Source organism: Euprymna scolopes, chromosome 43 (assembly GCF_053919585.1).
Source record: "Euprymna scolopes isolate OS-2025 chromosome 43, ASM5391958v1, whole genome shotgun sequence".
Taxonomy (NCBI): Eukaryota; Metazoa; Mollusca; class Cephalopoda; order Sepiida; family Sepiolidae; genus Euprymna; species Euprymna scolopes.
The window spans coordinates 12,531,029-12,554,059 of NC_136524.1; the positions used below are offsets into that span (position 1 = coordinate 12,531,029).

The window sequence follows — 23,031 nt, forward strand, 5'->3', positions numbered from 1 at the left end:
ATCTAGAGCTTTGTCAAGTGAATGCTATATACACTCAGAGATTACAATTAGAATGTCTGCTATGGAACGGGCTTGCCTAAATTCATATTGTTGGTTGGTAAGAAGTTTAGCATCTGTAAGATGATAGATTAGAGCTTGGTTAATTATGGACTCAAATATTTTGGCAAAAAGTGGGAGAAGGCTAATGGGGCAGTAATTTGCTGGGTCAGTTCTTTTGCCAGAATTCTTGAAAACTGGTACCACAGAAGCAGTTTTCCAGCAGGCAGGAAAGCAAGATTCAATAAGGCATTTGTTGTAAAGTTTGGAGAGGATTGGAGCTATTTCGGCGGAGCACTTTTTTAATAGCACATCTGGGATGAGATCAGGTCCACATGCTTTTGCAGTGTCAAGATTTTTTATAATGGCATGCACCTGAAAAGGGGTGATTTTCAGATCGTCAAGTGTGGCGTCTGTCCACAAAGGAAAGTCTGGGAGAGGGTGGTTTGCAGGGTCCAGTGTTGAGTTTGAAGCAAACCGTCTGGCACGCATGTTAGTCTTCTCGGTTGCTAAGCAAACAACCTCATGATTGTTAGTTAGTGGGGGAATTGTTGATTGCCCATTATTTACTACACTGTTGTAGATTTTCCAGAAATCACAGGTTACTAATTTCTGAGCTTCGATGCGTTTTTGGGTGGTTTCAGTAAATTCTCTCTTAGCTGTCACTATTTCTTTCCTATAGTTACTTCTGGCTTCTATATACTTCTGTCTGTTTGAACTGGATTTATGTTGGTTAAATCTGTGGTACACGTGCTGCCTTTGTGCGATGGAAGCTGCACATGTGGAAGTAAACCATTGAGGAGAGTGGGGCTTACTATAAAATTTCCGTGTGGGAACATGTGCTTCAATTGCTGTTTTGAACCATTCAGTGGTTTCGTTTGAGCACTGTTCAGCAGGAAGTGAAAAGATATTTCGCCATGGGGCGTCTCTAATGAGATCTCTGATGGCTTGCCAGTCGGCCTTTTTATAATATTTTGTTTTGAGCAATGGCTTTTCCATTTTGGCTCTAGAGTTTAGGGTGATTTTAACTATTATCACTACGTGATCAGCATTCCCAAGTGGGCTGTGGGCGTTCATAACACAATTATCAGGAACTGTGGTCAGAAAGAGATCTAAAAGTGATGCGTGTTGCTCTTGCTGGTCAGGGAAATGGGTTGAAAACGTAACCGTCTGTGATATTTTAACAAATATTGTGTATGCAGAGGATTTGCTGCATAAGTATTTTAAAAATGAGGAAATGTGGTAACTGATGATTTGTACCTCAAGGAAACAGTTTGATATGCTTAACAACAATACAACGTTTGTGTCTCTAAATATTCAACCCCTAATCCTCATTCTGGAAAGATGTAATAGCAGTGCTAAGTTGTAGAAATTCAATGTATCTTCAGATAAAATTGGATTTAATGTATCTTGAATTACTCTTTAAACCCTAACCCATGAGCAATATGTATCCACCCAGCAATGCTAGATAGATGCTCCTAGAATTAAATAATTTGTTTTTATTACAGATTGAAGGAAGCAAAATTCTTAACATACCACTGATTGTCACCGAACAGGTAAAAGACATTTTATATATTTTTGCAATGCACATTGCCATATTCTATGAAAATATAGCAAATTTTAATCAGCTTTAATTTTAATTACAAGACGACCACACCTTTCTGCATGAAAGATGAATCCGGATGTTTTCTTGTTTCCAGCTTTTGATGCAATATTAACATTTAATTCTTATTAAATAATTCTAAAGTTACAAGTAAAAACACCACTGTTATGTATGACTAATAAGGGCACAAAAATTGTACGATGACGGACTTGTTATTCATGTGATATTTAGGCACTACCAATCAATGCCTGCTACTGTTTTTTTTTTTTTTTTTTTCACTAAAAATCTTTGTAAAAAAAAATAAACAAGTTTTTGTTTTCAGATTTTGAATGTTTTAATGAATGTTAGTCAAACAAAAAAAGAAAAAGATGTTCTCTTACATTTTTATTAGAAAAAATATTTGTTTACTTTTTAATGTCTTGAATGTTTTTTTGTTTTGTTTTTTCATAGTAAGTGTAGTTTTTTTTTGTTTTATAATAGAAAGTATTTGTTTGGTAAAATTTTTAATACTGTTTGTTTGGTTATTTTTTAAATAGCATATTTTTTTTTGTTTTACAATAAGTGTTTGTTGTGTTGATTTTTTAATAGTAAGTGTTTCTTTGGTTATTTTTTTTATAAGTGTTTGTTTTTATAATGTGTTTGCTTGTTTTTTATAATGTGTTTGCTTGTTTTTTATAATGTGTTTGTTTTAATAGTAAGTGTTTGGTAAGTTTTTAATAATAAATATTTCTTTGTTTTTATATTAAGTGTTTGATTGTTTTTTAATAGTGATTGCTTAGTTGTTTTTATAAGTGTTTGTTAATTATTTTGATAATAAGTTTTGTTGGTTCTTTTTTCAAAGAAAGTGTTTGGTTATTTTTTAATAATAAGGTTGTATATTGTTTTTCAAAAGTAATTGTGTGATTGTTTTTAATAGTAAGTATTTTTTTATGCTTATTAGTAAGTATGCTTTTTAATAGCAAATAAGTCTTTAGTTTATTTTTGTAATAAGTTTTTATTTGTTTGACTTTTTAATAGGATGTATTTATTTCTTTGGTGTTTAATTGCAAGTGTTTATGTGGGGAATTTTTTAAAAAAAGTAAATGTTTTTGTTTTTTAACAATAAGTGTGTGGTTGTTGTTTTTTAATTGGTGTTATTTAGTTTATTGATAGTGTTCATTTTGTTTTTAATACTATAAGTATGGTTATTTTTTTAACAGTAACTGTTTGTTTGGTTGGTTTTTAATAGTAAGTATTTGTTTGATTGTTTTTTTTAATAGTAAGTGTTTGTTTAGTTGTTTTTTAATAGTAAGTGTTTTGTCAGTTGTTTTATAGTAAATCTTTGGTTGGCTATTTTTTAATAATAAATAAAAATATTAATGTTTACTTGTTTGTTTTTTTAACAGTAAGTGTTTATTTGGTTGTTTTTTAATGGTAAGTATTCGTTTGTTTGTAGTAAGTATTTTGGTTTTAATAGTATGTGTTGTTTTGTATTTTTTATAGTAAGTGTTTAGTTAGTTTGTTGTTTTTTTAATAGTAAGTGTTTGGTTGGTTGATTTTTTAATAGTAAGTGTTTGGTTGCTTGATTTTTAAATTTAAAATTGTTTGGATGTTTTTTGATGGTAAATGTTTGTTTAGTAGTTATTAATAGCAAGTGTTTGCTTGATTGTTCTTTTTAATAGCAAGTGTTTGTTTGGTTGTTTTTAATAGTAAGTGTTAGGGTGGTTGTTTTTTAATATTAAGTTTGATTGGTTGTTTGGTTGTTTTTTAATAGTAAGTTTTTGTTTGTTTTTTAATAGTAAATGTTTATTTAGTTGTTTTTTTATTAGTAAATGTTTGTTTGGTGTGCTATTTAATAGTAAGTGTTTGTTTGGTAGTTTTTTTAATAGTAAGCGTTTCTTTAGTTGTTTTTAATAGTATGTTTTTACTTTATTTTTTTAATAGTATGTGTTTGCATGGGTGTTTTTAATAGTAAATGTTTGCTTGGTTGCATTTTAATAGTAAGTGTTTGGTTGGTTGTTTTTGTAATAGTAAGTGTTTGGGTTTTTTTAAATAGTGTTTAGTCTGTTTGTTGGGTTTTATAATTATAAGTGTTTGATTAATTGTTTTATAATAGAAATGTTGGGTTGGATTTTTTAATAGTAAGTGTTTGGTTGGTTGTTTTTTTACTAGTAAGTGTTTGTTTAGTTGTTTTTTAATTATAATTTTTTAGTTGGTACATTTTTAAATAATAATTGTTTGGTTGGTTATTTTTTAAGAGTAAGTTGGTTGCTCTTTATAGTAAGTGTTTGGTTGGTTATTCTTTTTATAATAAATGTTTGTTTGGTAGTTTTTTAATAGTAAGTGTTTAGTTGTTTTTTTTAATAGTAAATGTTGGTTGTTTTTTTTTTGTAGTGTGGGTTTTGTTTGTTGGTGTTTTTTATCGCTATTTAATAGTAAGTGCTTGGTTTGATTCTGTTTTAATAGTAAATGATTGGTTGTTTTTTAATAGTGTTTGTTTGATTGTTTTTTAATAGCAAGTGTTTGGTTTGTTGTTTTTGAATAGTAAGTGTTTATTTTGGTTATTTTTTAATAGGAAATGTTTGATTGTTTTTTGAATAGTGTTTCTTAGGTTCTTTTTTCATAGTAAGTTTAGGTTTGTTGGTTTTTATAGTTATTGTTTGCTTGGTTATTTTCTAATAGTAAGTGTTAGTTTTGTTGTATTTTTAATAGTAAGTGTTTGTTTGTTTGTTTTTTAATAGTAAGTATTTGGTTGTTTTTTTTTATAGTTCGTGTTTGTTTGGTTAGATTTTTAATAAGAAGTGTTTGTTTGATTGTTTTTTAATAGTATTTTTATGTTTTTATTTATTAGTAAGTATTTAGTTGGTTATTTTGTTAATAGCAAGTGTTTAGTATTTTTAATAGTAAGTGTTTGTTTTGATTGTTTTTTATTAATAGTAATTTTTTTGTTGTTTTTTAATAGAAAGTGTTTGGTTTGTTGTTTTTTTTATAGTAAGTGTTTGGTTCGTAGGTTTTTTGATAGTAAGTGTTTGGTCTATTGGTGTTTTAATAGTAAGTTTAAATTATATTTTTATAGTTGGTGTTGGTTTGGTTGTTTTTAATAGTAAGTTTTGGGCTGTTATTTTTTTAATAGTAAGTGTTTGTTTAGTTTTTTTTTTAATATTAAGTGTTTGGTTGGTTGCTTTTTTTAATATTAAGTATTTGGTTGGTTGTTTTTTTAATATAAAGTATTTGGTTGGTTGCTTTTTTTAATATTAAGTATTTGGTTGGTTGTTTTTTTTAATAGTAAGTGTTTGGTTGTTTTTTTTCAATAATAAGTGTTAGTTTTATTTTTTTATTTATTAGTAAGTGTTTTGTTAGTTTGTTTTTAATAGTAAGTGTTTGGTTGATGGTTTTTTACAGTAAGTGTTTTTTCGGATTTTTTTATTAAGTGTTTGGTTGTTTTTTAATAGTAATTGTTTGCTTTGTTGGTTTTTAGTAGTAAGTGTTTCATTGGTTAATTATTGAATAGTAAGTGTATGGTTAGTTTTTTAATAGTCAATATCTGTTTTACTGTTTTTTTAATAGCACATGTCTGGTTGATTGGCTTTTTAATAATAAGTGATTTTTTTTTTTATAGTACACATCTACTAAATCAAAGACAATGCCAAATACATATATAAAAAAATAATTTAATTTCTGCGAATTTCTGCAAGTCTGTCGGTTTGAAAAAAATATACAAAAAAATTTTACAAAGATTATTAGTGAAAAAACCCAGCATTAATTATAAATTAAATAAATTAAAATCAGTTGCTTCTGGTTGTTTTTGACATTAGAATCGTGGGTTGCTCAAATGACGTGTGACATGAACAGAGAATCACCAGGAACAGTTGTTATACATTTGTCGTTCCTTAATCTGTTGTACAATGTAAAAACATTGGTGCATTTGCAGACTAGACAATATTAACAAAAACGATGATTGGACTTAATCTCATAATATTTTATTTTAAAAATATGTTTGATCTTGGTATATGGTTTTCTTTTCAATGGCATCCACTGATGAAATTGTAAATGAAACAAAGAAACCAAAATATCCTTGTTGCTTCAGTTAAAATGCAGATTCCTTTCCTAGAATTGATTTTAACTTCAGATTTAAAATGGAAGACATCATTGTTGCTAAAGTTGCTAAAGAAGACATCACTGTTGCTAAAGTTGCTGGGAAAATGGTTCAATCATTCTACCACTCTGGAAAGTACTTGACGTTTCTACTTCTTATCAAAGCTGAGGATGGGACATCCTACTGGATGTTAGATATTCAGCTGCTATCTCATACACAAACAAGAGATTATTTTAAGATTCTAACCATCCCTTTAAGTGTAATTGTTTGAATCTCTCTTGCACTTAGTTCACCGGGTATATTTACCAGGTAGTTTTTAAAATTCTCTTTCATGAGTCCAGTTGCTCCTAATATTACTGGAATGATAGAGATCTTCCTAAGATTCCAGTTTCTTTTCATGTTCTACATAAGACATTGGCATTTCATTATCTTTTCCTTCTTAGCTCTGTTTAACATCTGTTAAGGAACATCATTAGTTATACTAACCCTAACCCAATGTCTACTTGTCCCATATCACTATGTCAAGTTTTATAGCTCCATTTTCTAGGTATGTAGCTGTAGAAATTGCATAGTCATAATGGATGGTGAACAACTTATTTCCAACTGTTCTTTCTGGTATATGTTCCCAAGATTTGCTGCTGCATTTGATATTCAACTTTTTCTAGGTGGTCCAGTGGAGATATTTACACACTCTCTTGTGTCATGTCATGTCATATAGTAGCTCCACCCCTGCCCCCAGCAGAACTTTAAAACTGGATGTCAGGTGACTCACACTCTTTACTTCTGTGTTGCAAAACTTTCCATTGTTGCTGAAACCACTCTTCTTTTAAAAGCATTGGTTATCAAGCCTTGATCTTGGGCAGCCATTATTATCCTTTCCAGATCATAGTGGAGGGATCCTCTTTTTAGCCAGTTTATAAACTCTTTTTTATCTAGCCTTGGGTGAATTCATCCAAAAAAATTTAGCATGCTGTTTGTTGGCCCATTCTTTTAATTTTTTTGTGATGAAAGTTCTTGGTGTATTTTGGCGACTCTTTTGGACTATTTCAGTAGCAGACTTGTTTTCTGATTCTGTTTCATTTGTAAGACTGTTGTATCCAAAATGTTTGGCCAATTTCGTGATGGAAGTTGTTCTGCTGGATCTTGTTACGTGATTATGATGTAGCATTTTGACGTTTGGATCTCAGGAGCTAATCAGATAGTGGCCAATTCTTACAATCGTGGTGCGATATTGATGGTCAATTTCTGAGAGAATCATGCCTCCCACTACTCAGCTTCAGATACGTTCAAGGATGGAGTATTACTGTCACAATGGAGGGGATACCATCCAGAACACCTTTTCTTGACTTAACAAAATACAAAACTTACTTTACAATCTAGTAGGGTTGATCTATTTCTTTCCCTACAGCTCCTTTCTCAAAAGAAGAGACGTTGTTAGTCTTTCTCTACTCTATTATTATTTCCATGGGAGGTGCTCAACTGTGCTTCAATCTCTGGTTTTTCTTTGCAAATATTTTAGATATCTTAAAAAGTCACCAATTACTAAAGCATAGAGTATTGTTACCACTTCTGAACTGGTGCATCAATCACTAGTCTCTTTTTCTTTCAAAAAATAATTTTTAATCTAATTGATACTGTACTAGACCCTAACCCTAACCCGTATTGACTGCCAAGTACTAGACCATGTTGCTACTTGTTTTACAAATACCTCCACAAAATATTCTTTAATGAATTTACTGCACTTGCAGTTCCTTCTCTTAAGGAAAATATCCCCAACCCTAACCCATCCCTTCATTGTAAAGGTTCTTGTATGCCATAAAAGTTTTTGTTTTGCTTTCCTCAAATTACTTACCTTTGGCATCCCCTTCCTGCTTACTGTTTTCCCATCCATTTCAACATGCATAAATGTAAATGTAATGTAAGTAAACATCTTGCTGCTCAACTTCCCCAATCAGGTAACCCCTATTACAATAGCTCTTACACATCAGTGGCAATACAAAAGTTTGTTTCTTTTTAAAAAGCATTCTTACTGTCACTATTTTTGGAGTGTATCAGCACCAACAGAATAAAATATACATATTTGCACCACAAAATAAAAACACAAAAAAAACTACTCACAAAATAAAGGTTGGGACCAAAAAAACTACTCACAAAATAAACTTGGGACCATCAGAACTTACAAAAAATCGACCTGATTTAATATCGCGTGTGTATCATGCACATCCAGTTGAACTTTTGAAAGACATTAAAGACATACATGTACTTGGAATTCTATTTGCAAATGTTTATGTTATTGAAGTTCAAAGAAGATGGCTACCACACTGCCACATGATCATGATGTTGCGAGATCAGGATAAGATCAGAACAGTTCATCAAATTGTTGTAATTGTCAGCAGAGATATCAGAACCTGACAAATGCAGAGCTTCATGATTTAGTTAAGTCTTTAATGGTACATGGTTCAATCTCAATGTAATTGTTTGATTGTGTGATAAGATGTTTCTTACTGATGTATGTTTTTTAAAATGTTAAACTACCATGGAATTTCTATGGGTTTTGCTAGTTAATATTAATATGCATACATGAAGTGATTACTTGACATTGCCCTGGGGTATTAATGTACATAAGTGCATGCAATACTGAGGTAGATTAAGTAAATAAACTAGCGCCCATACTTACAAAACTGTTTAAACGTTGACAACAACAAACAAACAACAACTTTATATATACAAACAACAACAACTTTATATATAGAATGATGATGATATTCACTTTACCTAAAACAAAAAAATTATTTTATACATTTAAATTTATACACCAAAATGTTAAATTATGTTAAATTCACAGTTAAAAAATTAACTGATCTTATAGATTACATAAATTGCAGATATTTTTCTCGTCTTATTTTGTACTTTTTAGTTTTTTTTTGGGGGGGGGGGTTGCGCTTCACACTTAATAAAGATGTCACCCATTTTTTTTTTTTTTTTTTTTTTTTACATAGGCATCACCACATTATCAAGGCCAAGAGGCCACTCAAGGATAAGGGTTACAGAGTGTACATTAGAAATTGGACAATATAGTAATCATTAGTAATGAAAATTTGGTAAAGTTGATATGGAACGGCTCATCAGGAACTTATTTACGTTAGACTTAAAGACAACCATATTGTAGTCAGCCGGAAAGCAGGAAAACGGAAGACAATTCCACAGGCGTGCAGTTCTAAGAAAGAAGCTCTGTTCATGGAATCTACGTTTAGGTTTAGGCACAGATAAAGAGTGGGGGGGAATTTTTGATAGTGTTTACAGCTAGACGAGTGTTTCTTGTGAAAGTTTGGCGAGGGGGGACCATAGATTGAAGCTCAGTCGAATACTTTCCATGAAAATAACGATACATCAGAGACAAACTCGCAACATCTCTTCTGTGAGATAGAGGTTGCAAGGAAGAGAAAAGGACATCTCCTACGAGGCTACGAAGTCTATTTTGAACTCTATCAAGGCAGGCCAAGTCCTTTCTAGCAGCTCCTGCCCAGATGTGGCAACAGTATTCCATCCTTGGACGTACCTGGCTCTTATATAGATAGAGAATAGCATCAGCAGTGAGATATCTACTGGATCGATAGAAAGATACACCATTTTTCCAGCGGCCTTGGCAACAGATTTGATGTACGTGTTCCATTTAAGATCAGGAGTAATGGTCAAGCCAAGAAGTTTGTCAAAACTTGAGGCCTCCTGAAGACGAGAGCCATTCATTTCAATTGATGCCAGATGTGGATCAGAATGTTGATGATGTAAAGAGAGAAGCTTGGTTTTAGATGCATTAAAAGTAACTAGCCACTCCTTACCCCATTGTACTACGTGCTCAAGATCAGAGGAGAGAGAATTGGAGAGAACTTGGTCGTTTATTGTCTTAGATGTGCTACCATAAATGGTAGTGTCGTCAGCATAGATGTCTACAAATGATGTAAGGATGTGATTTGGAAGATCATTAATATAGATCAGGAAAAGAGTTGGGCCCAGGATGGATCCCTGAGGGACACCAGCATTAATACTGTGAGCTTCTGATTTTTGCCCCTCAACTACTACTCTTATGAACCTATCAGAAAGAAATGATTTAATAATTGAGAAGACATTTCCAGCAATACCATAGCTAGAGATCTTATGAAGTAAACCTTTATGCCATACCCTATCAAAGGCCTTAGATATGTCAAGAGCAATTGCCCTAGAAAAATTGCCACCGTCGAGAGATTTGCTAATCCTATGAGATATAACTGTAAGCATATCTGCTGTAGCTCTAGCAGAACGGAAACCATATTGAGTGTCACTAAGAAGGTTATTTTTGTTGAGATGGTTGATTACTTCTGTATTTAACACAGATTCCAGCAACTTACTCATGACGCACAGGAGACTTATTGGCCTGTACTGAGAGGGGGATGAGCGATCACCTGAATTCTTAAATACAGGGCATACTGATGAGATTTTCCAGGGAGATGGGAAACTATTCTCCTTAAGACAACGTTTAAACAGTTTTGTAAGTATGGGCGCTAGTTTATTTACTTAATCTACCTCAGTATTGCATGCACTTATGTACATTAATACCCCAGGGCAATGTCAAGTAATCACTTCATGTATGCATATTAATAATAACTAGCAAAACCCATAGAAATTCCATGGTAGTTTAAAATTTTAAAAAACATACATCAGTAAGAAACATCTTATCACACAATCAAACAATTACATTGAGATTGAACCATGTACCATTAAAGACTTAACTAAATCATGAAGCTCTGCATTTGTCAGGTTCTGATATCTCTGCTGACAATTGCAACAATTTGATGAACTGTTCTGATCTTATCCTGATCTCGCAACATCATGATCATGTGGCAGTGTGGTAGCCATCTTCTTTGAACTTCAATAACATAAACATTTGCAAATAGAATTCCAAGTACATGTATGTCTTTAATGTCTTTCAAAAGTTCAACTGGATGTGCATGATACACACGCGATATTAAGTCAGGTCGATTTTTTGTAAGTTCTGATGGTCCCAAGTTGCTTACTATTTAACAACATCTTGGATTACACGTGTATGGAAGGAATAGGTCTGGTTTTCCGGATTTACAGAAAACTGATTTGTACTGATTGCTTTGTAATAATTTCAACATTACCTATAACTACATTTTCACCTGAAATATGTAGGTTTAAAAGATCTCTAATCCACAAAACCATCCTATGATTTTACTTATTTTAGCATAACTCTATAATAGGTAATGATGTTTTCATCTGAAATGCATTGGAATTTATATCAGTTTGAAATAAGGTAAACTTAAAAAAAAACATTGGAAGTAAATATTTATTATGAGTCCATTATTAAGGTCACACAATAAACAGCGGGCATTTAGGAAATTGACCCCACCTCTAAATTCCACAATTTATACTTTTTTTTTCTTTTTTCACATTAATCTCATTGAGTCGCAATATTTTTCTTGGTGATGGTCACAAAATATGTGTTCAATTTAGTAGAAGAAAAAAAAAAATTTTATGAATTTTATCCTTGAGGATCAGTTTTTAATTAGAAATTAAAAACTGATCCCCAAGAATAACATTAAAAAAAAAAAAATTTTTTTCAAAATTTTTTTTATTTTTTTTATCTAAGAGTTAAGTTTGTAATCAGAGGGATTTATGTGTTAAAAGAAAAAAAAAGAAGTAGATTGTGGAATTTAGAGGTGGGGTCAATTTCCTAAACTTCTGCCCAATAAAAAAAATAATAAATTTAATTTTTATTTATCAGACTGGAGATTAGGTGGCAAAATACTCTCGACCCCTCTATCACATAAAAGGAACACAATTTCCTAATCACTGTTATGTTACTATGCCAACAATATATAAACAATGATTTCAGAAGTTAACAGTTTTAAATAAGTAGAACTTATAGCTTTTTTTTTTTTTAGAATAAACACTTTTTATTTATTTTAAACAATATATACACAACTTTTTAAAAATGTTAAACAATATAAAAAAGCTTTTTATACTATTTAATAATATAAACCTTTATTATTTTTACTTTTAAATAATATAAACGGAACATTTTATAATTTTTTAATTTTTAATTTTAAACAATATAAAAAGAACTTTTTATAATTTTTAATGGTAAACTTTTATTTGGTTTCCATTTAACATATTCCTTTAAAATAATGATTTCAAAGGTTTTCAGGTATGCTGAAAACGAATATCGCATGTTAAGTTTCCGCAAATAAGTAGTTTACTGGACATTAAGCAATATAATTTATGTTAAAAGTGGTGGCCATAGATGTATACCAAAAATATGCGCACTTGCACGTACAACTATGGCCAGCTCTTTACATATAAGAAATTATATTGCTTAATATCTGGAAAATTACTACATTTAAATGCGATATTCGTTTTCAGCATATCCGAAAACCTATAAATGTCGTTATTTTAAAAGAAAATGTTAAGATTGAAACCGAGTAAAACTTTAGCATAAATTAAAAAAAATTTAGACAATATAAACAGGTTCGAACCACGTGTGACAACTCTGAAAACCCAGTCCTCATTCTTGATTTGTCTTCTGTTATATTTTCGCTTGAAAAAATAACTCGAGGCTCTAACAAAATACAAAATACATGTATATTTAAATTTTAATTTAAATTGTTTATAAAAAAACATGTGATTCAATTTTTAATAAACACAAGATTAATAATCAGTCATTAGGAAAATAGTTCTATTTATATAGTTTAGAAGTAAAAATTAAAAAAAAATTATTTTGTTTATCTAAAATAATAAAAAGTTATATTTATATTGTTTAAAATAAAAAGAAAGTTCTGTATATATTGTTTATTTTTGAAAAAGGACTTTTTATTGTTTATATATTGTTGGCATTGGGCAAGATCACATTGTAGTATCTGTTCCGATACTACACTTCACCTTTTCTGACTGCAATCAGTGGAGGAGAAATCCTTCTAAACAGAGCCCCCCCCCCTATTCAGAATGCCCCTTTTTGGAGAGCTGGATTTTCCCCACATTAAAAACCGACCTTGTGTCTAACTCTGCCCTCGTGGGGAGGCAAGTAAATAGGAATATAACAGTGATTAGGAAATTTGGTTCCTTTTATGTGATAGAGATCAACCCCGACAAAAAAGTTAGTTGTAAAATCGTTTTTTTTGTTTGTTCTTTTACTTTAGTAATCAAGTAAAATATGGAATTTTTACTTGATTAAATCATTTGAAATAAGAAAAAGATTTTTGTTTTAATTTATTTTTATTTTATATCACTATGAAATAGGTAAAAAAAAATCAAAGTCCATCATTACAAATAAAAAAAATATTCCAGCAAATTTGGTTCTTGAGTAAATAATTCGAAATTAAAAAGATTGTACTTATGCATCTATGTTACCGCACTGAAATCGTTATTTAGAAAGCCATTGCTGTACTTACACCTAAGAATTTAATTTAGAAGATTTTGAAGTATTTAAACTGTAAAATTCTGTTAATCAGTCAGCGTCAGGCTTTTTTTTTTGTCTGTAATAATAATGGGGAAAACATGTTTACTTCATCATTTGAAGGAGAGTTTGACGTATTTAGACTGTCAATTTCTGATTATGATTAAAGTTAAGCATTCTAGTTCACTTGTCTATCTGGACATGCGAAACACAGAATCTTTGGCCGCGTTACTATTATAATAAGAAAATGGGAAATTAATCAGAATTATTCTAAAAAAACAAAAAAGGAATGAGAGAAATTGTGATGTTTATTAAATAAAAAATGGTACTCTTGCAGAGAAAAGACCATGATGAAATAATACCATTATTTTGAAATCCATTTTTAACATAAGGAGGGGGGTGTTCTTTTTTGTTAATTAATCTGTAGTTTCACCTAGCAATTTAATAAACAAAAGATACCATGGATTTAATAATAAAGACACTTGTACTGTCATTTCTCTACATAAGTACCTGCATTGTCAAAACTCTTATCCAAAAATAAATAAATAATATAAATTATACATAAAATCTTAAAATATACAAATGTATAAAAAAAGAAAAAAATAGCATAAATACTATTAAAAAAATAGCGCAATAGCATACAAATGATTTTTTGTTCTAATTTAATTTCATTTACAAACAAATAATAATTAAAATTTTAAAAATAATCTACTACATTTATTTAAAATTTACATAATAGATTCCTCATCTAATCAATTTGAGTTTTATTTCTATATTTCTTTCTATAAGTTTTTATGAATAAACACACATTATTTACATATTTAAGCCAACCGTCATATTTTTTTAGTTTTCATTGTTAAGCAAGATTTCTTCTATCCAATGAGGATATAACTAGGGTTTTCATCATCCAATTAGAATATGGTTAGGTTTTATCCTTCTCAGTGAAACCAATTTTTTTTTTTGTTTGTTTGTTTTATTAAACTCAAATGTTTTATTCCGGTTTCCTTTGAAGGTATGTTCAGAATGATAACGGTCAAAAAATAAAATAAAATTTCAAGTGTTTGGGTCGAAAATTTGAGCTGCCAAGGGTCAAAGTTCAAAAGATTTGACCTTTGCGGTGTCAAGAAAACTCAGCCAATTTTGGGTCTAAATATTTGAAATTTATACATAACAGGTATTCAGACATGCAGCAAGCATTTTAATCAGTTTTGGGGTGAAAATTTGGCTGTCAAAGTTGAAGGAGTTGACCTTTACAAATTCTACCAAATTGTACCAATTTTGGGTCTAAACACTTGAAATTTTAGGTGTAGGTAACTTGGACATGGGTAAAACATTTTATTTAGATTTGAGACCAAAATAATAAATGTTAAGGGGTCAAAATTGGGGTCAAAGTTTTAAAAGATTTACCTCTGCAGTCTCTACTAAATTACTCTTGACAATTTTTGGTCTAAACATTTAAAATCTTACATAAAGTGTATTCACACGTAGGGCAAGTTATGAACAGTACCTAGGGCTCGAGCAAAGCCGGGCTGAACTGCTAATGCTAAATAAATTTAATAATCTTGATTATTTGTTTCCAAACCTAATGGGAGATGACTTATTCGAGTTACCTCCCTTAATAATGTATAATCTATTTTAATAATGTATAATCTATTTTAATAATGTATAATCTATTTTAATAATGCATAATCTAGAGTAAGTAAAAATGATGTAAATAGTATATTATTTGAATGTAAATAAATGTTATATAGATATAAAAAATATTGCCTTTGCTTTGGTGTTTTTAAGTTTGAAATTTTTTTAAAAGTTCCCCCCTCTTCTATCCCTCTCTCATTCTTGATGAAATACGAACTCAATTTTATTTATAAAAGTTATAAAATAAGAATACAATGTTGATATGGGATTCAGAGTCTTCTAGTATATTATATGTACCATTATCTTCTTTATTAATGTTTTATTTAACATCATAAAAAATTTAAAGTGAAATGAATTTAACTTATGCACTAAATTTACTATTTGTTTTTCAGTATCCTGAAGGACTTGGTCATACGATACCTCAGCTGAATACAAAAGATGCATCTATTTTTCCAAAGAAAGCATTCACAATGTTTATACCAGAAGTTGAAAATGCACTAAAGATAGCTAAACACGTTGTTTTATTCGGAATTGAGGTAATTAATGAAAAGAAAAAATTGCAGTTTAATTTAAAATTGTCAGATATTGTCTTATGGGCTTTGCATAAAAAGCAAATGAATGACTGGTGAAGATTTTTCAAGCAATGTACAGAAATATTCAAAGTCGTGCTCATAGACAACACATTTAGTGACCAAGGAGTACATCACGGTTCTATTTTGAGGCTGTTGCTTTTCATTTATATCAAAATATATAATATTCATGTTACTTTTTAATTTGTAATTTTTTATTTGATTGTGCTTTATTAAATGCATAGTAGTTTTTGATGCAAGAATGCACTCATTTTATCTCACACTGATTTAAAATATGGCATAAAAAAGACCCAACAATTCTATTCTTCCACCCCACCTCATATCTATAAAAGTGATAGAGTTCAACTCACCAAACAAGGGCACATTACAATGTTGTTGTTTTTTTAAATATCTTGCTGAACCCAGAGCTAGATCAATCTAAAACGATCCCTAATCGTTATGTAATGAATGTGAAGGCTTCTAGTAGTTATGTAATGAAACTGGATGCTTCTGAATTTGTGATATTTATTTTCATTTTTATTAGATACAAATATTAAATATATTGATTTCACTTTATAATTTGTATTATTTTATTTGATCATGTTTTATTAAATGTATAATAGTTTCTTGTCCAAAAATGTACTTCTAACAATAAGTTGTGTGTGTGTGTGTGTGCGTGTAAGGTAATCTGTTATCCACCTTGTGCCTTTTTATTTTAATTAGTCCTTGAGTAAGAGGGGATCCTATCAATATTTTCTTCCCTAAGAAAGGCTTATTTAAACTTATATTAAGTACAATACATAGTTAGCATTATTATTATTATTTTATTTATTTATTTTTTACATAGGCATCACCACTTATCAAGGCCAAGAGGCCAATCGAGGATAGGGGGGGTTGAAAAGTGTACAGTAGAAATTGGACAATATAGTAACCGTTAGTAATGGAGATTCAGTAAATTTGTTAACTTATATGGAACGGCTCATCAAAAACTTGTTTACGTTAGACTTGAAGACAACCATATTGTAGTCAGTTGGAAAGCAGAAAAACGGAAGAAAATACTGTATTTTTTTAAACCACAGTTCCAAAACACTTTTCTCATCCAAATCAATACAAAATGGCAAGTTTGCTCCTCATGTTGATACAAATTTAAATTCTCAAATTTTATTGTAAAAGAGACTTGCATTTTTTTTAAACTTTAGGACCAAGCAGAACTTTAATATCTGACTTCTATATTTACCTGGATCGATGTTGTATATGTTTATATCTGTAATAGTATCTACTTATCCAATATAAATATTCATTTTCTTTTTATTTGATGTTACACAAATATAAAAGATACTTAAACCGGTTTATGTTTTTTTTACCCAACACTCTATTACTAGATGCTGCTTGCATTCTTCTCTTTTGTGGACTCAAGGATACAGAGTTCCTGCTTTAGAACTAAATATAAAATTCTAATACAATTTTGAATTTTTTAACTATTCTTATACTACAAATCTAGTAATAATTTTTAACCATGTCTAAATCCGCCTTTAAAATTAATTTTACTAAAAAATTATTTTTTATTTATTTTATTTTATTTGTTTATTTATTTATTTTTTCCATATAAAGTGCTATTTACTCACTTGAAACTCTATTTTCCCAGATTTCCGTGTCATCTTGTTTAAATTAGCAATATATGTATAGATACAATAGAGAAATTGGAAATATGTATCTATTTTCTAGCATTTATCACTTTTAGAAAATGAGTTTGTATGTCTTAAAATATGAATACCGAAATCGAAAGTTATGCTGTTCCAATTAAATATAAGAAGGGAAATATTAAAACTACCAGCCGACCGTTCAAAGCACACATTTGACTCTTAAGGTAGACTCTCCCTCTTTCTTTCTGCTCTCAAATAGACGATAATCTTTGCACCCAAAATTCATTTCATGTAGAGACTTAGCTAGACTAACGTGGGTCACTCAAAGGACACCAAGTTAAGTATATCTATCTATCTATCTATCTATCTATCCATATTGTGTGTAACTTCTGTATGTAAATCTAATCCCACCATTTCTTTCATTTATTTACTTTGTATTTTCTTGCATATTCAAGTACTTATTATTAATAACATATTATTAACATATTCATTTTAAAACAAATTAATTACTAAAACAGAATGGATAATAATAAACACATGATTTCTTCTTAACGTTAGAATTAGGAATCTATCTCCAATCCTAGGCTTATTTATTTAGAATAGAGCAAAACTTTAAATTATAATATATTTTCATTCATGCAGAGGCACAGAGCACATGGTTACCCCTCTTATTGTGATGGATCGATAGATCTTGTCATGTCATCCATCTAAGAGAAGGAAAACTCTTATATTAAATCTGAGGGAGGGAGGGAGGCTTCCTCAGTCCACAACCTTCCTAGAGCTGGTGAATGAATTCCTGGTTTGTAAACCTAAATTGCTTAAGGAATAAATAGGCTCTGCTTATCGCTGGCTTTCGCACTCTTTCTTTGTCTGTTAGCCAGGTGCAGAAGTACAATACCAGGGACTCACCAGAGTCACCCTGTGCTTGGCCTTATTTCCTGACTAGGACATTGAACACCATTCTCCTCTTCCCTATTCACAATTTCTTTCTTTCTCTCACAAACTGAGAAAATTGGGTTTGCTTGCATGCCATTTGTGTTCACTCAGCTGGTTTGGGCCGGTCTTGTCTGAGAGGTTGAGGGTACCTGATTAATAGTTTGGCTGGTGTTTCTGACTGACAGTACAGAAGCCCTAACTCTTTGGTAGCACTTAGAGCGGCTGCTCTATCATCAGTTGCATAATATTGGAATAGTTGTAGTGCCATGTCACACATGGAAAAGGACCCTGCTGCTATCTCTGGTGGGCTTCCCTGAGGCCACAACTTTCTAGGCAGGACTCGGTTAATGGATCATTGTATGTGTATACTTGGCATCAAAACTAGTCCACTTTCCTCAACACTCTCCCCCCAACCTAAATTAAACAAAAATATAATGAAATGACAACTCAAACAAATATCACAATAAAACCAGACAACCATCCAAACAAAACCAATTCGCCTCCTCCCTTGAGGCTCACATTCACAAATATCCGTGGGCTTAGAGGTAATCTAGATGATGTAGAGTCTTACCTCTTAGTAAACTCCCCAGATATCTTAGCATTAAGTTAAACTTACACTCCTTAATCCACTCTAACTACTTGAACATAACAGAATACCTCCCTCTCTACCATAAGGACTCAGATATATGCACAGGCTTGGAGGCTATATTTGTAGCACCCTAGAGAGCAACCTTGAATCAGATGACCAGGCCTTAATGTGTTTTCATCACTGCGTTAGTAACTTATATTTTCTCTACCATTCTCCCTCAAGTCAGGACTGTACCAGATGCAGTACTCTTGTTATACAGTAACACTTAAATGCATGTGTTTGATAACTTTAATGTCCATCATAAGTATTGGCTTGGTTTCTCATATTGCACAGATGCAACTGGATGATCTACTTATAGCTTCTCTATAGCCACATAGACAGTCATGTTCCTAACCTGCCTCTCAGATCATGAACACCTGTAGACTTCACTTCTCGACCTATTCCTCAACACAGTATCCAAGGATTGTATGCCCACAGTCAACTTGGAAATGCAGACCACCTAGTAGTATTAGTTGACATCACATTTAAATCCCAACCTCAAAGTGATGAGCCATTGCTCAAAATGACAAGGTACTACAAAGGGGCTGACTGGGAAGCCATCAGAGAACACATCAGAGATGCCCCATGGACCAATATCTTCTCTTTTCCTGCTGAACAGTATGCTAAGAAAACTGAATGGTGCAAAGCAGGCATTGAAGCACATGTTCCAGCATGAAAATATAGCAAGCCTCACTCAACCCTATGGTTCACTACACATTGTGCAGCTGCCATTGCAAAAACACAGCCTATATTCTGCCAGTTCATACATCATAAGTCAAATACAAATAAGTAAAACTCCATAGATGCTAGAAATCATTAAAAAAGAAAGCATTCAAAAGAAAGCATGCTGAAATAATCAGAGAATGTATAGAATCACAGAAGATAGGAACTCGTGATTTCTGAAAATTTATAATTGTAGTGAATAAAGGGTAATCAGTAATTCACCTACTATCCAACAACCAGAAGGTTGCATGTATGGCAACCAAAAAGATGGAACTGCTTGCTTGGTGATTCGCCTCCAACTCCACCTTAAAGCCAACAAACAACTCCCTCCCAAATTTCCCTTTGCGAACTGAAGCCACACTAGATGATGTGAAAATTACCCCTCCTCATGTCCGCAATATCATAAAAAATTAGACACCTCCAAGGTGTGTAGATCTGATCTCATCCCTGCTATACTAATTAAGAAAAGCTCAGCTGAGCTAGCCCTCATACTTTCCAAGCTCTATAATAAAGGCCTTGCTGAATCTTGCTTCACTAATAGTGGCCTCTGTGGTCCCAGTGTACAAGAATTCTGGTGAAAGGATTGACCCTCTCAATTATTACCCTGTCTCTCTCCCTCTTTGCTAAAATCTTTGAGACCTGAATTAATCAAACATTAGTCCACCATTTTGCAAAAGCTAATCTCTCTGACAAACAGTATGGATTTAAGCAATGCCGTTTTACTGCAGATATTTTAGCAGTCATCTCTGAACACATTTACCATGTACTGGATAAGGCGGGCGAAGCCAGGGCTCTAACCCTTAATATATCCAGGGCCTTTGACAATGTCTGGCACAAAGTGCTGCTAATGAAAATTAAATTGTACGGTATAACTGGATGAATACTAAATATAATTAGATCCTTCTTAAACAATAGGACCATCTAAGTTGTCATTAATGGACATACATCCAAGCAGCATAACATTAATGCGAGTGGGCCTCAGGGGTCAATCCTTGGACCACTATTATTCCTGATATTCATAAACAACCTCCTTGATAATATTGTGTCCGAGATGGGTATATCTGATAATAAACACTGCAGGAAGGAAGAACGAATGTACCTAAATCTAAGACAATGGCAGAATCATTAGAAAATGACCTCCAGACAGTAGTGGAATGGGACTGCAAATGGATGGTGATATTTAATGCTAGTAAGACTAAGCTGTTCTCAATTAACGATTACAAAACGCCTCTCCAACTGACTATATCTTTGCAAATAACACTACCTGAGAATTCTTCCTTCAAACTCCATGGCCTAACATTTATGGGCAATATGAATGGGAAAAAATACATTGAGAACATTGCAAAGGCTGCTGCAAAGAAGGTGAGTTCCCTCTATTGAGCTAGAAAACTAATCGCACCTGAGAGTATCCTATACCTCTGCAAGGCCACCATTCGCCCATGCATGGAGTATTGTTGCCACATCTGGGTTGGTGCATCTACCACTAGCCTCTCCCTCTTGGATAGGGTCCAGTAAAGAGTTTTCAATCTAATAAGTCCCACTTTATCAACTAAGTTCCAACCCCTATTCCATTGCCGTAATGTTGCATCTTTGTGCCTGTTTTATAAATATTTTAATAGAATGTACTCTGATGAACTCGTTCCACTTGTACTCCCTCGACATACATGACAAACCTGCTTAGCAACAAAATCATTGTTGAGGTCTCTAAACACCAGAAAGCTTTCTATTCTAATAGTTTCTTCTCTCAAACAGCTTGACTTTGGAATTCCCTTCCTGCTACCTGCTTCCTTGACTGTATGATATGCAGAAGTTTAAATGTAATGTAAACCAACATCTTGTTAATCTTTCCTTGGCATGATCTCAAATAATAGCCTCTTACGTTCAAGTGGTTATATGCCTTGTTAGTAGTGAACGTGAGTAAAAAAAAAAAGTATTGTCCAAGGAGTTTCATATAGTAGAGATGTTGTATGTTTATGATTTAAAGCAATGTGAGCAATGGATGAGATAGGTAAAGACTTGGAAGAATGCTATGAAAAGTAAAGAATATCATTAAGCTATGATCAGTGGTTGTAGTATTGGAAATCCCCAAAAAGGGAGTTTCCAGCATTAGGTACATAAGAAATGTAGTGAAATTACTGGTAAGTTGAGGTAACCAGTTTGTATTTGAGAAGTGTAAGATGATAATGTAAACATAAGAACTCTGATATAGAGAACATGTATTTGGACAGCAAAGCTATTAAGATTAGTAGAACAGTTGAGGTAGCAGGTTCAGTTTACTGAAGGCCCAGGAAAACATGAGAAGAAATGATAAAAAATTAACCTAAAATAAAGAGGGATAAAGACCTGGTCAGAGATAGGTTAAATTGGTTCTTTAAGTCATCTAACACATGTGTACATGTAAAGCAAATCTGCTGGTAGTGATATCATTGGAGCACAGGTAGGATCAGGTGGTAATGTAACAGCATGAATTAGGAATGGATTGAGTACATTGAGGGAACTCCTGCCATTACAAACCAGCAAAGCATTACCACTAATGACCAAAGAAAAAGTCTATCAGACATATGTATGCAGTTTGATATGTTCATTTTTTTTTTTTAGCATGTATCCTTTTTGAAACTTAATTCCATAAATTTCTTGTTCATGGAAGGAGTTACCTTGACCCCTGCTTTTTTTATGAATGGTGCAGTTTTCCAATAAAATTTGATCAGTCAAATATGGTTGAATATTATCTGCTGCATGTAATCTACATCATTTAGTTGTCTATCAGCTTTAAATATGGGATCAATTTGTGAACTACAAAACCTTCCACACCATCACCCTTCACTTTCCGCTTGTGTCATCTTTTAGACACAATTCATTTAGCAGAAGTTTTCAATCTGATCCAAAATTTAAAAAATGTGATTCATCACTATAATAAATATTATGCTATTCATCCATTGAACATGACATTTGCAAAAAATTTTAACATTTTAGTTGATTTGTGAAACAGTTATTTTCTAACCATTCGTTTAAATAATCTAAATTCTTTCAGATGGTTTGAGGTGTGAAACTGACTTTATTTTTGTCAGATAATTGGTTGCAAATATCCATAGCCATCAGCATCCAATCAGGTCAGTAATTGATTTTAAATGAATTGTGTTAACAGGTCTTCAAGTCTAACGTAAACAAGTTTTTGATGAGCCGTTCCATATAAGTTAACAAATTTACCGAATCTCAATTACTAACGGTTACTATATTGTCCAATTGTCTACTGTACACTCTTTAACCCCCCTATCCTCGAGTGGCCTCTTGGCCTTGATAAGTGGTGATGCCTATGTAAAAAAAAAAAAAAGCTAGACAAGTAGAGAAGGAAAGACAGTTGCTTAACATATCGATAACATATCCAGCGCTTGTCCAGAATTTCCCCTATATTAAAAAACAAAAACTAAATAAAAATCTGTATGAAGTATGTATTTGAGATGGAAAGAAAATATTGTACACTAAAAATCATGTGAATTGATCAAGTAGTTTTATTTTAAACAAGAAAATTATTTTTAAATGAATTTAAGTTTATCCAATGTTAAGAATGGCTTTCTAAGCCTCACAAATTTTAACTATTTGGAGTTATCTCACTTGTTCATTCACTGTTTTGAAGATGGTCTTGTAAAATCATTGCTCATCCTTTAGCCATAAAATTTGATTTTCTTATTTAAAAATAAAATTATTTGATCAATTTATATGAGTTTTGGTATAC

General features: G+C 31.7%; 1 protein-coding gene across 2 annotated transcripts in view; it reads left to right on the forward strand.

Annotated features, from left to right (window-relative positions):
* Positions 1 to 23,031, forward strand: part of LOC145268191 (isochorismatase domain-containing protein 1-like) — a 34,864-nt gene that overhangs the window by 7,700 nt on the left and 4,133 nt on the right. For both annotated transcript variants that reach the window (XM_080123428.1, XM_080123427.1), the window contains exons 2-3: positions 1,545 to 1,592; positions 15,192 to 15,335. In XM_080123428.1, coding sequence (XP_079979554.1) covers positions 1,545 to 1,592; positions 15,192 to 15,335 — 192 coding nt within the window. The remainder of the gene's footprint in view (positions 1 to 1,544; positions 1,593 to 15,191; positions 15,336 to 23,031) is intronic.